The sequence below is a fragment of the Mycteria americana genome, chromosome 2 (genome assembly GCF_035582795.1).
Source record: "Mycteria americana isolate JAX WOST 10 ecotype Jacksonville Zoo and Gardens chromosome 2, USCA_MyAme_1.0, whole genome shotgun sequence".
NCBI lineage: Eukaryota > Metazoa > Chordata > Aves > Ciconiiformes > Ciconiidae > Mycteria > Mycteria americana.
The window spans coordinates 19,244,301-19,257,439 of record NC_134366.1 but is presented as its reverse complement, the minus strand read 5'-3'; the positions used below and the strand labels follow the sequence as shown (position 1 = coordinate 19,257,439).

The following is a 13,139-nucleotide window of genomic DNA, read 5'->3' as shown; positions in this document are numbered from 1 at the left end:
ATGAACTGACTGTATTATAGAAGAGCCAAAACATAACCATTATGTAATGCAACTCAGTGCTCTTCCCTGCAAGTCCTGTGCCATGCTTGTTCCCACTGCTTCGAATCAGGATCCAGCTCTGCTACCTCCTACACCCCATCAGCCTTACTTAGTTCTGTACTTTGTCATCAGCCAGATAGATAGTGCAGGCCCTGCTTTCTGCTTCATTTGATGGGCAGCGTCTTGCCCTCCTGTACAAGGTGACTTGCTGCACATGCCTTTCAAACTCAGGAGGAGTTGCTGACGCACTGCAGCAAGGCACCACTGGTCACCTGAACCTTGCCTTGTGAAAGCAGAAGCTCTCACCTCCTGTTGAGCTCTTTTAAAGGGTATGGAGTGGGCATTGCTGTCTCACATAGGAAACTGTGTTGTGTCTGTGCAGCGCTGGAGCAGCTGGCCTGGAAAGAGCCAACATACTGCCCATCAGCTGAGGGAAGATAACTTGCCCCTTGTGTAAGACAGCCAGCTACAAAAGGCCTGCAGTAACTCCTCTGAACCTCATGTCCAGCTGAATTACACTTCACCAGCATAGCATATCTCACTGCTGAGGAGCAGAGCGCCAGCTCTCCCTGTACCATTCCTACTACCAGCCACTGAAGGTGGGGATTCCACCAGTGCCCCATCAGCCCTTTCTAGTGTTCAACAAGCTTTTTCATTAGGAAGTTTCTCCTACTGTCTAAATTTTATCTCCATTGCTGTGATGTACGTTCATTACTCCTAATCCTGTTTACTGTGGAACTGGAGAACAATTTATTTCCTCTTCCTTTACAAGCCTTTGTTGTAATTTAAGACTGTTATGGGGTTGTTTTGTGAGGTTTTTTTCTAAACTAAATACGCCAGTATCTTCTACCCTTCTTCACAGGCCAGGTTTTCTTGTGGGTCCTTTACAGCATCATTGAGAGCGAGCCCTGGAGGTACATTTTGAGTTAGGTACACCATTCCTGGAATTTTTAGAGATATTTCAATTGCCAGTATGCAGTTTGTGATTTTGTAAACTTCCTCTACAATTAATACAGAGATCTCTAGGAAGAGTGGTAAGTCCTGGGTCCAGTACAGCATGATATGAATGGGACAGAAAGATTGTACAGTCATATGGGTAATCCTGTGTGATATGGTTGAAATCAAGTGCATTGTTAATTGTGCATTTACATGTGTACTGGTGTAAAGGAGGACTACAATCCACGTGTCCTAGTGATAAATCCACACTGGCTAAAACAAGTATTAACATATCTGCATTAGGGAAAATAAATGTCTCAAGCGACTTTGGAATGATGGATTTGCTTTTAGTGATCTGCATCATAATGGTTCTCAGTGTTGAAAAGTTAGAACTTTCAGTGATCAAAAGAAAGACTGTAAGCAAGAGCAAGCGTGATGGCTGAAAAACTATTTGTGTATCTTGATATATTAAAAGCCACATGCCAGAGTGCTTAAATTTACAATTACTTTTCAAAAGCCTAGAAGATGCATAAATGCACTTTTTAAACAGGTTCTATATAATGCAAGTGGATTCCTAGCCAAAAATAGAGATACTCTGCCAGCTGATATTGTGCTGCTACTGCGATCATCTGAAAACAATCTGACGCGACAGTTGGTAACCCATCCTCTTACAAAAACAGGTATTGCTATCGTGCTAATCTTCTTCTTCTCTAGCCTTCGTGATGACCACTGCTAGGTTTCATATGACCATTTGTTGATGACATTATACACTTTGTGGCTTAACTTTCCAACCCTAGAATCTATACAGAATGGAGCCCCAGCCATCTCAAGCTGCAGGGGAGGGATTGGTCTGGTCAAGTGCCAAGGAAGTGGTAGAGGCTTCTTTCAGGGTCCTCTCTTCAGGGTAGGGGAGCAAGACAGGGAGTGGAGTGCATCCCTTGAGTTGAGGACTGGACAGAAAGGATCAGGTAAGTCACTGGCCTTTTTTGAACAGGGCATATATAAATTGGCTGTTTTGTCTCAGTGCAATTTTTCTCTAAAGTAGTAGAGAACCAAGGTTGGGGCTCCTAACATCTGCTGCAAAGGGTGAGGAGACACTTCTCTATTTCCCCAGTCTTTTAGTCCTTTACAATAGGTAACTGATGGGATCCTAGTAGTGAGCCCTTCCTTGGGGAGTTCATAAGTTGGGGTGGAGGAATACGACTGGCTCTACAGAAATTACTCCTAAATTGCACCTTAATTTAACCAGGTCGTTGCACAATACTCTGCCATTTTAGGATGATGGGTAAGTCTCCTTACAACCAGTTTGCTCTTGTGTTGTATTACTCCCTGTGTGATGGCATTGGTGCCATACAGTAAGTACTTTACAACACTACTTTCTTGTACAGCTACATGGGAGATGTACTTGTAGTAGAACAGAAAAGCTAAATTGGAGGAGCCTAATGGAAATGTCTCTAAAATGTTATCGTATCTTACAGAAACTGAGGTTTTGGCAAGGCTCCTATTCTTCACAAAGGGAGCTCTGTTGGTGGAATGCAAAATTTGGTCTTGAAGGTCTATTTTAAGTCAGTGTTCCTGGGAAAACACTGAGCTCAATGTCCTTGCCTGAACTTTTGGCTTGTTGATATCTGCCAAGATGCTAAACTGTAATTTCTGTAGAGCCAAAGTCCCAAGAACTGAGCCAAATGGTCCCAAGAACTGATCCCAAGTCTTATGTAATGTTTTGCAAGGTAACTCTGAAGGTTGTTTCAGTCTTCTTGTTAAATATTATGAAACACTGTGTGTAGCCTTTCGAAACTGACCCAAACCATCCAGCTATAGCCAACTAAAGGTTAGATTTCTATCTAAGTTACTCATCTAGAATCAGTGGAAATGTAGAGGTTTACCCAGAGTCCAACCCATCTTGCCTATCTCAGGTGTTTCTCAGGATGGGATAAATCTCCTCTGAAGGTGCCTCTCTCCACTGAATACAGCAGGGATGTTGTAGACACCTCACTTTCAGATAGCTAAACTTAGGTGCGAGTAACCCTCTCTCTTTCCTTCCCGTCCTTTGATATTCAGCTAAGCCCAAGGGAGGTTTAGCACTTGATATCATCACATAATACATGACGCATGAGCTCAGCATGCCGTATATTTGCAGCTGTTTATCCAACCCTTATCCACCTCTTACTGATAGTAGCTGAGCACAGAGAGATTACAGGCTCTCCCAGTGGAGACTGAGGTTCCAGAGGTGATACGTTATTAGCAGGAGCAATGGCAGCATGCAGCAATGGTTGGGGTTTATCAACATCGAGTGACATGATGGAAAGTTCAGCAGAATTTTCATTATTCCTTTAGAAGACCAGTGTCTGTGTAAACTACTCCAGTGCACCTAATTCTTCAAGTCATCATAATAAAGATATTACTTGATAAAGAATTCCAAGGTTAGAGTCTTAAGACTATGTCTATGCTAGTAAACCAAACAGGGCCTGTGAACAGTAGCTGAAACACTCCCACAGGATTGCCCATTCTGATTAATTGTTAGTGTGCCTCCCTGGGACAGTTTTGGACCATGTCAGCTAGCAGTCACCCAGAAACACCCAGGCACACTTCAAGAGAAAGCACAGGCCAGCGATGGTTTCCAACAAGCTCTGTGGAAAGATACAACCTTATTTTTACCAGGAGGTTAAAAGAGTAGTGAAGTATAGGGTTTAGCTGTATAGACTTGAGTCATGCCATGTCACTTGCCCTCGGGGCCAGAGAAGGGTGCTAGCACTTTTTTTTTTAACTAATGTATATGTAGCCTTAGAACTAGAATGGTACAATAACATCCTTAGGGTAAAACCACATGGATGTTCTAAGATGTTTCTTTCTTACCTTCTGCAGCAGTCTGTTTGTTTAATTTTTTGCTCTAGTAGGTGACGTAAGTGCTGAAGGAGGAAAAATCAGCCCATGTTCCATCTTCATGTAACTTCTTCAGAGCTTGTTCCATCCCAAGGGTGAAAGGGGAAATGAGGACATACTCCAAAAAAGTCAACAACCTTTATAATCATATGGTTACACTGGGGGCAAGAATAAGATGGTTCAGCATAGTTTCTAGTTTAGATGAGATGTAAGCATTTTGGTAGGTTGCTTTCTTTCATCTTCCCATAGGTAACCTGGCACACACTAAAAGCAAAACTACAATCAGTTACCAAATGTGGACCCCCCAGAAATCAATCAGTCATACAAAGGTAAGAAAACTGATTTCGTGATTCTGCATTGAACCCTAATTTGAACTAGAAAGGCAATACTGTTATTGGTACTAAAAGTAAGCAAGTAACCCCTTCCTTGGTTTTTCTCCCTCTCCTGTTTTCTTTTCTGTTTAGCTGGATATCTTTGTGTTGTGCAATTCATATTCCTTCCGTGAGGTAAAAACCTAACATTTCCCTTCTTTCTGGCTATAGTTTTGTAACACCTTCAGGGGGAAAAAAATATTATTTCCTAGCTGTATTGTAGCAAAAAGAGAAATTAAAATAGTGGTGTGGAGTATAGTCAAGTTCCTTAGAGAACTACCAAAATAACAGTGATGATGAAATAACAGACAGGACCTCAGACATTGTCAGGTTATTTGTGGCAGTTATTTAGATTCTCCATTATCAAATTGTGTCCTCTGTGTGTGAACGTTTGTGTATTGTGTAGCAAAGTAACGTAACGTACTGGTGTAACTGATTTGTGCTAGTGATCATACTGTAACTTCTTCTGTTTAGAATACTTTTTTTTTAATTGATGTTCTCTGAGGGGTGCTTTGTTGTGGCATTGGAAAGGGCACTACAGGCTCAACAGAGATAAAAAGTGTTGTTTTCTTTCTTCACCTTTATAGAATGAAGCAGGAGATACTGGACATCATCCAAGAGAGACAACCAGCATGAAAACACAGACAGTCGCTTCTTATTTTAGAGTAAGATATCAGATCTTTTAATAATTTTTTCTAGAGTAGAATGAATGTTCATTCTTTCACCTTTTGAAATGCACCTGTTGACTTAGAGTCAACAGTGATCCATTTAGGGTTTGTGAACTGCATATATGTTGCAGCGGTCTGTGTCGTACAAATATCTAGAGGAGATTGCGATGTTTCATCTTTAATTGTACTTGATTACACAGCCACATTCCTGTCATGATGATGTATGATGATCGATATTAATCTTTCACTTGCTTGTTTTTCCACCAAGGGAGATAAAGGGAGGTTGGACATTAGTGGTATAGCATTTCTTTAAGAGTTTAAGAAGCAAGAGGGCAAAGTTAATTTGAAGCAGGAGCTCCAGAGAAAGATCTTGATGGTCACTGCTCAGAGGCTGTCCTGAGTCCATCCTTGTGGCTCCTTCAGCAGCGCTCTTGTCCTTCCCAAGCACTGTCTGTGCTGCTGGTCCTGCAATAGAAAATAGCTATGAAGAGCATTCTTTCCTCCAAAATGGTGCACAGAGTTGGTTCACTTGGGCTCAGCTCTGAATTTCCAACTCTTATTTAGTCATCTCTCCCAGCAAAAACTTAAAGATGGCTGAGGTGATGTTCATGACCTGTAAGAGTTCATTTACATCTATGACAGAGAACAGTAAGGAGCAAGATCTCTGTTTAGTAGATACAATTAGACAGCTTTGTGGACTGCAAAGGATAATTTCAGACTAGATATCATGGTGGTCCAAAGCTGCATGGTGTTTTAAAGTTCTAGATGGAAAAATTTATTGAATGTCATTCAAGCCTAATGTCTGTGATTCAGTGCAGTACCAGCACTTCTAGCATCAGAAGCTGCAAATGAGTTAATTATATTTACATTTTTCTGTTACTATTTTCTGCAGTGGAAATCCCTGCTCAGATCATGCTAGCTAATGCTCTTAAATGAAGATTCAGCTTCAGCCCCACTGGTTTACTCATACACAGAAATCTACGGGTGATTGAGAAAAGCATCTGCCACCTCAGACTGAGTGGAAAAAAAAATTATCCATTAGCGTGTCCTACTTGTTTGTGTTCCATTGGCACACTAGTGATGAAGCTAATTAAGCACTTTGCTGCATGGTGCAGCATCCGTCCAGAATAGAATTGCACATTTTAATAGGAAACATACAGCTCTTGACGTCTTACACTAGTTTCATGTATCCAACCTACTGCTGAACTGCATTAACTCCTGGCTGCCTCCTTCTGTTGAGTCAGGCTGAATCTTGAGGAATGAGGCTCTTCATTTGTGTTTTAATAAGATCCTCCCATGAAGCAATTTTACAAAACACCAGTCAAGGTTGTTTACAGCCAGATTCACCTCAGTTGGCATGGGGAGCTACAAACTGCATCCCCTCTGCTAGCCTGGTACCCTGGTGAGGTGGGAGAAATGCAACTTTGGAATTGTAATTTTGTGTACTTCTAGTTTTGCCCTCCTCAAAAGTTTCCTCTTGGCATGGCAGCTATAGTATCACCATCAGCCTATGCAATAAACAGGATGTGCTAGATCAGAGCAGTTTAAGCAGCCCTTCTTCTGGGGTGGCCTGAGTTTCTTCCAGTCTAACGAAGGGATGGCCATATTTACTGGCTTGCTGCTCTTCCACTTCCCATCTGTAGACAGATGATTTACTCTCTGGGTGAATAAGGATCTTCAAATAGGTGACAACAGGAAAAAGAAAAAGTGGGCTGTAATTACCTAACAAGGCTCCCAGAGAAGCAGGTAAGTGTAAGGAGAGTTTCTATCATATGTTAGACATTATGGCAGTCTGTGAGAATGTTCTGGGTGGAATTTGGTACATGCATTTGGAATCAGTGTTTCTTTCAAGTAGCATATGCTAGTAACTTAGGGATCTTATCAAAGCTAGAATTGTTTTTGGGTCATTTACTTCATCTACCATTAAAGTACCAGCTTACTGAAATGTAAATGGGTTTGGACATGATTCTGATCATATGAAATAAAATTTCAGCTACACATGGACCTATATACAAGTTTTATAAATATCCTGGTGGCAGATATCTTGTTACTTTCTTGCAGTATTCTCTGATGGATTTGTTATCCAAAATGGTCGTCGGCCAGCCTCATTTTGTCAGGTGCATCAAGCCAAACAACGACCGGCAGGCAAACAAGTTTGATAAAGAAAAAGTGTTGGTTCAGCTGCGTTACACTGGAATTCTGGAGACAGCAAGAATTCGAAGACAGGGTTATTCACACCGTATACTGTTCGCTAACTTCATAAAACGGTAACATTGATGTGAAGAAGCCTTTTTCTCTCCTATCATTGCTGCCCAGTGTTTGCTAAGCATCAGCAATGCCTTTGGTATGGTCTTTAAAGAAAAAATACAAAGACATTTCCTGTGACAAAGAAGATTACAGACTGGATGACAAAGAGTAGTTCAGGCACAAGATTAGTGACCTGTTTTGGTCTGGTAGGGGAAGATGAGGCATCTCAGGATGATTTTTTTCAGGCTTCCTGTGCATTTGGGTAAAAATTGTCTTGCTTACAATCTGCAAGCTTTCTTCAAAGACTTGAGGTTTAGAAATGTAATGCTTCAAATTAAAGCCAAGAATTTGGAGCAATAGCATCCAAGGAGCACCACGGTTTCTCTGGCTCCTGACGTTCAGCACTGTGCAGCATCTGCTTGTGCAGGGTGAATGATAATTTGGTATTGCTAATCTAAGGTTGAGAAGTTCATTAAGTGCATAATTTTGTTTAAAATATAATTTCTAAGTATTAGTCACTTGTTAAGAAAAGGAGTAATGAACTCACTATGATTGTATAATTCCTTTAACTATCTCTTCTTCCTCCACCCCAAAAAATTAATCCTCAGCACTTAAGCTGTACTTCTCTCTTACTAATAAAGACCCTCAGTATTTGCCTCAATCAGAACTGAGATTTATGGAATGGAGATCAAAATGGGAAGAAGCAAGCAACACCCATTCAGACAGAAGCACTTAAAAGTAATAGTGCACTAGAAACAGAGAGCTAGTAGCAGAGTGCTGCAGGTGGACAAGGAGAGAGAGGAAGGACAAAGTGATGTTTTTATAGCACTGTTTGTGGAAAGAATAATCCTGGGACTATTACTGTTTTGGAAGAGTGCAGCGTGGGAAAAGGTAGTTATCACTGCACCGACATATGCTGTGGCTTTTGGTCACTACTTTTTATAAAAAATTTTACTGTTCAGGTAAAAGACCCTTTGTCTTTTTTTTTTTTTCCCTTTTTTTTAATAGTTGAGAGTTACAGGTAGACCTGGGATAATGGCAAAATTATTTTGTTAGAATGAAAATAAGCCAATTCATTGTGTAGTAAAAAGAAAAAAAAAAAGGAGCTGTAGGAATTGGTGATAATGCAGGAATCAACATTGTCTCTTTATTATTCCATGAGGAAATTGTTACCATTATTTAAAGCTGGTACAACCCAAGCTTTGTGTATAAAGGCTGAATAACAAGAAAAAAGCAGAATGTACTGTCAGGAAGCACACATAATTCATGTAATTTTCCTGAATTAAAAAAAAACCAAGATAGGTATGGTTCATTTTGTTATGGAGCATTTTGGAAAGTCCTGGAACACAGAACAACTTTTCTACCCAGCAGCTGAGCGGGTACGTTACGGGTAATTTTTATGCATGAGTATCCTGACCTCTTTTCCTAGTCAGACTTAATTCTGAGTAATGAGTTTGCCAGATTAAATGCTTACATACGATATGTCATAATGGCATGTATATGTTCCAAAATGATCTGCAAAGCTGAATCCAAGGATTCAGTAACAAGAGCTGGGAGGAGGTAACAAGAGCTGGGATGCATGTCACATCATCTTAACTATCTCAAAGGTAGATGGTCTAGCACATGAGATAAGAGATGAAGTTTTTATGACGTTTCTAGATATGAAATAAGCTAATTTAGACAGAAAAGCTTTAAAAATATTTTTATTTTGCCAGTAAAATCACTTTCACAGAATGCAGAGAGCCAAAGAATTGGTGCACAACACTACTTGGGTTGCACACTTTTTAAAAGCCTTCTGGTGTTGATATAGGATTAAACAACCCTCCAGGGTGTGCAATATGTCACTCAGCTACTTTTGATTGAGTTTCTCCGTACTGCATATAAATCACAGCAATTTCTTTCATATGCTGGGGGTTTTTTTCAGTGCTATGTTTTTTTTCATGCAACTGTTTTTATTATTTAAATGAATGGTTTAAATGTATTTGCATCTATTCCTTACTATTAATGGAAAAAAGAATAATATATTTGTCTTTAGGTATTACCTCATCTGTTACAAAACAAATGATGATCCTCCAGTCAGCCCGGAAACCTGTGCTGCCATCTTGGAAAAAGCCCGCCTTGACAACTGGGTTCTTGGAAAAACTAAAGTAATTTTTTAATATACCGTATCTGCATTATTGCAGTATGTCATTGTTAACTTACTAAGCAAGTTGTTTTCTCACCCATTTGGTTAGGGTAGCTCTTGGTCTCTACTGGTTTAAAAAACCCCACCCTTTACTGGTACTGTTGCCTGATATCTGGCTGAAATCCTGACCCTGTGAAGCGTTAAAATTCTGATCAGCTTTAGTGAGGCCACAGTGCAAAGCAGTATGTGACAACAACGCTGCTTGCATTTTCTTTCAAAAAATGTGGTAGTAAGGATCCCAATGAGCTTGGTCCAAGCTTTCTTAAGGAAAAGAAGTTATACTCCTTCCCTGGAGCAATCAGACCACAAAGGAAGAGGAAAAGGTTTTGGCTTTCCAGCCAGTGGCCTCTGTTGCAGACTTTGCTGAGCACTGGGGGAAGAGATAGCAGGATGATCCCATATATGTGAAGTGGGGAAAGACTTTTATAATAAGAGAAACACACGTCTGTTCCCATACTCCTGCTTTTGGTTCTAGCTCACTAGTCTTCCCAGTGTGCCAGAGAGGGACACCCACCCACCCCCAACTGACAGATCTCAGGAGGTCTGCCAGAGAAAAGAAGCGTCAGACAAGTACTGCCCAAGTCTCTCTATTTGCTAATGTAACAGAAGTGCCCAGGAAGGATATGGAGAGAGAGAGAGCTGGATCCTAAGCTATTTGAAATCACCTCAGTGTAGAAGAAACAACTGTTCTTCTGAGACATCTTCCTGGATAGGTGGGACAGAAGCCATGAAGTTACCTCCTCCTCAACCTTTATTTCCCTCTGCTGTCTTAGTGAGGCTAATGGACAACATGCAGCCAAAGAAAGCATATCTTGAGATGCGAGATCTATAGCTTACATTTACTTTAATTAGGGTTAATCTGTATCTGTACCAACGAGTAATCAAAGATTGGGGAATTCTGCAAAATAAGCATAATAATTAGTCTTAATTGCACAAGCTCTTTCTATACATTTTATTTCATCCTAATATACACTAGGAATGTGCTTGTATCCCTTGTGCTGGACTAGTTTTTCAGGGGTTATATGAGCTTCATGCTTGATAAAAGCAATTTAGTAAATAAACAATGCCTTCGATTTAATTGGAAAGCAGAGAGGTTGAAGGATCCAGATTTGGATCACGTTTATGTAACATATATCGGATTTGTGAGGTTAGCAAAACTGTTAGCCTTATAGTTTTGAAAACAGATTTATAGTTACAGACTGAAGTTTTGCACTGGGACTTTAAAACATCTTCCCACGAAAGCATGAAGAAGCAGGCACTGACAAAAGATGTTGAAGGGGAGAGTACAGTAAACTAATACCCCAAACAATCAAAATGCTATCTTTAACAAAAATGATCCTTTAGATACTATAGCTAAAGAGTCCATTCATCATTTGAAACCAACTTGTAACTCTTGTTGATATTAACTGGGTTGAGCAGAACACAGGGCCCAGGAGGGTAACTAAAACTTTTGCTTGTCTGCCTACTCTTTTTAAGGTATTCCTCAAATACTATCATGTGGAGCAGCTAAATTTAATGCGGAAGGAGACAGTTGACATGATTATTTTGATTCAAGCTTATGTCAGAGGGTGGCTGGGTTCAAGGAGATACAAAAAGATAAAGGAACAAAGGGAACAAAGTGCTATTAAAATACAGTCAGGTAATAGCTTTACAACATTTAAAATTTTGCTTAAAGCTAGTGCATGTGTACAGTTGATAGATGGATGTGCATGCTGGATGTGGATTTTGCTGTTTTCCTGCTGTTACATTTGACAAAATATCTTATACTTGGTGATATCTGTTCTTATGAAGAAAAATTTCTTTTAACCAGGTTATAACAATCTCTTTACTGAAGTTACGTTTATCAATGTTACATTTAAAAGGCAATTTTAACAATGGAAGGATGTGATTGCACAGATGATACTGTTATTATTAATATTCTGGAACGCTCTGACAAGGTTGTATAATATAATAATGAAAATAAAATGTATTAACTGTCCTAGATAATAAGACCAATTACACTGTTGATGGAGACATCAACTGAAATTTTTAATACATTTCAAACATCATCTTATTTTACATTCTGATTCTCTTGTGTTTTGTATTCATTTCATTCATAATAACTTTACTCACCAGAAAACATACTTTTTATGTAGATTTACTGCTTATGCTTGTTTGCCATTTTGTTTGAAAGATAAAGCCTGCAAAATATTTATGAATATTTTAATGGAGGTCTGTAATTCCTTCCAGACTTTTTTATTCTTACAGCCTTTTGTGTAGCTAGCGGATTATTTAATTCTTGACATCTCTTTTCAGCTTACAGGGGTTTTGTTGCTCGTAAAGAATACACAAATGCAAAACGTAATAAAAAAGTGGAAGAATATATTACTAGACTTCAAGCAAGTAAGAATTGTTTGCTTTCATGGCTTTTAATGTGCTATCTGTACACAATATGTTGATCCAGATTCTTTGCTGTTACCTAGCTACACTGATTGACTAACTCATTTACACATTCTGAGGTATAATTTATCTATTATGTCGCTATATACAGTGGTTGAAACAGGTCAATGTATTCCGTTACCTGTACCTCAAAGTGGCTTAGAGGCACCTTCCACAGCTGTGAAGTGAGCTGGTTAAATGCCATAGCAAGCCTTCTCACTCCTAGTCTGATATGTCCAAGTATTACAGCTGATATTGTTGAAGCCCCAGATAATACTATCTGCATATAATCTGTGTGTGCATGCTGTTCTATTAGCAATAGGTTTTGTTATGTATCTGTAACAGTTATGTTTGAGAGGACTACAACCTATCTGTAATAGTTTTGTTATGTATCTGTAATAGTTGTGTTTGAGAGGACTATGTTTGAGAGGACTACATTTCACTCCTGTCTCTGATTCTTTTCTGCCATCGCTCAATCCAACCTAGCAAAATATTCCTTCTCTTCTGCAGCAATAATCACCTTGGGCCAGATATATGCTATGCAAGATCCTTTATTCCTCCCTGTATTTCTGCCTCCCCTGTCCCTGCAGAGATGTCCCCGAGCCAGATGTAGTCGAGTCAGCTCTGAAATCAGCAGCAGTACAACTAGAGAGGCACAGGTCTGAAAAGAGCTGCCACAAATCTGCACAGCACTTTCAGTAATTACAAAGGTGGCAACCCCAAATATAAGCTAATGCTGCCAGCATCCAGGCTATCTAGATTTAAACTACCTCAGATATGCCTTCATGAGTATATACCGACACCAGTGCTGGTTTTAATCCTTGTCAGATGCATCTGTTAATTGCACTGAGCCAACATTTGTGTGTACTGAAGAGCACTTCACTGCAGTTCATAGAACTTCATCAGTGTAGAAAACAATCTAAAACCAGAATAAAATCCAGTGATGTGCCAAAAATAATTACACATCTGAAAGCTGTCAATTATATTAGGATATTTAGCAAATGCAAAAGTATGAATTTACCACTTTGCTCTGTTTGTTGATCTCCCCAGTGTTTCTTCTCGTCCACCTTCTCTGTCCTGTGTGCAGGTTCATTTCAGCTTTTTTCAGTGCACAAGAAGCCAGAACAAAATGGAAGACCATTTTTACTTAGCTCTCAGGTTTTTCCCCCCATTTATTTCTAAAGCAATACAAAACTCCTCTTCCCGTTTGAAAACAAAGCTTAAACAGCTACTGTCTCATAACAAAGTTCTCAGGAAACTTCAAAGGTGAACCAGAATAACTCTAAAAAGACCAGACTTAGCTTATATTGGCATGTCCATTGACAATGTAACTTGACTTATTTCAAAATAACTCCTGTTGAGTTGCTTTTGTATGAAAATGGAAGGAGGATT

General features: G+C 39.6%; 1 protein-coding gene across 2 annotated transcripts in view; it reads left to right on the top strand.

Annotated features, from left to right (window-relative positions):
- Nucleotides 1-13,139, top strand: part of MYO3A (myosin IIIA) — a 117,581-nt gene that overhangs the window by 82,686 nt on the left and 21,756 nt on the right. Inside the window, exons 21-28 of one of the 2 annotated variants that reach the window (XM_075495515.1) lie at nt 1,526-1,655; nt 1,773-1,943; nt 4,108-4,187; nt 4,817-4,894; nt 6,959-7,164; nt 9,180-9,291; nt 10,806-10,968; nt 11,625-11,711. In XM_075495515.1, the coding sequence (XP_075351630.1) occupies nt 1,526-1,655; nt 1,773-1,943; nt 4,108-4,187; nt 4,817-4,894; nt 6,959-7,164; nt 9,180-9,291; nt 10,806-10,968; nt 11,625-11,711 (1,027 nt within the window). The remainder of the gene's footprint in view (nt 1-1,525; nt 1,656-1,772; nt 1,944-4,107; nt 4,188-4,816; nt 4,895-6,958; nt 7,165-9,179; nt 9,292-10,805; nt 10,969-11,624; nt 11,712-13,139) is intronic. The other variant, XM_075495516.1, reaches the window with a different exon arrangement.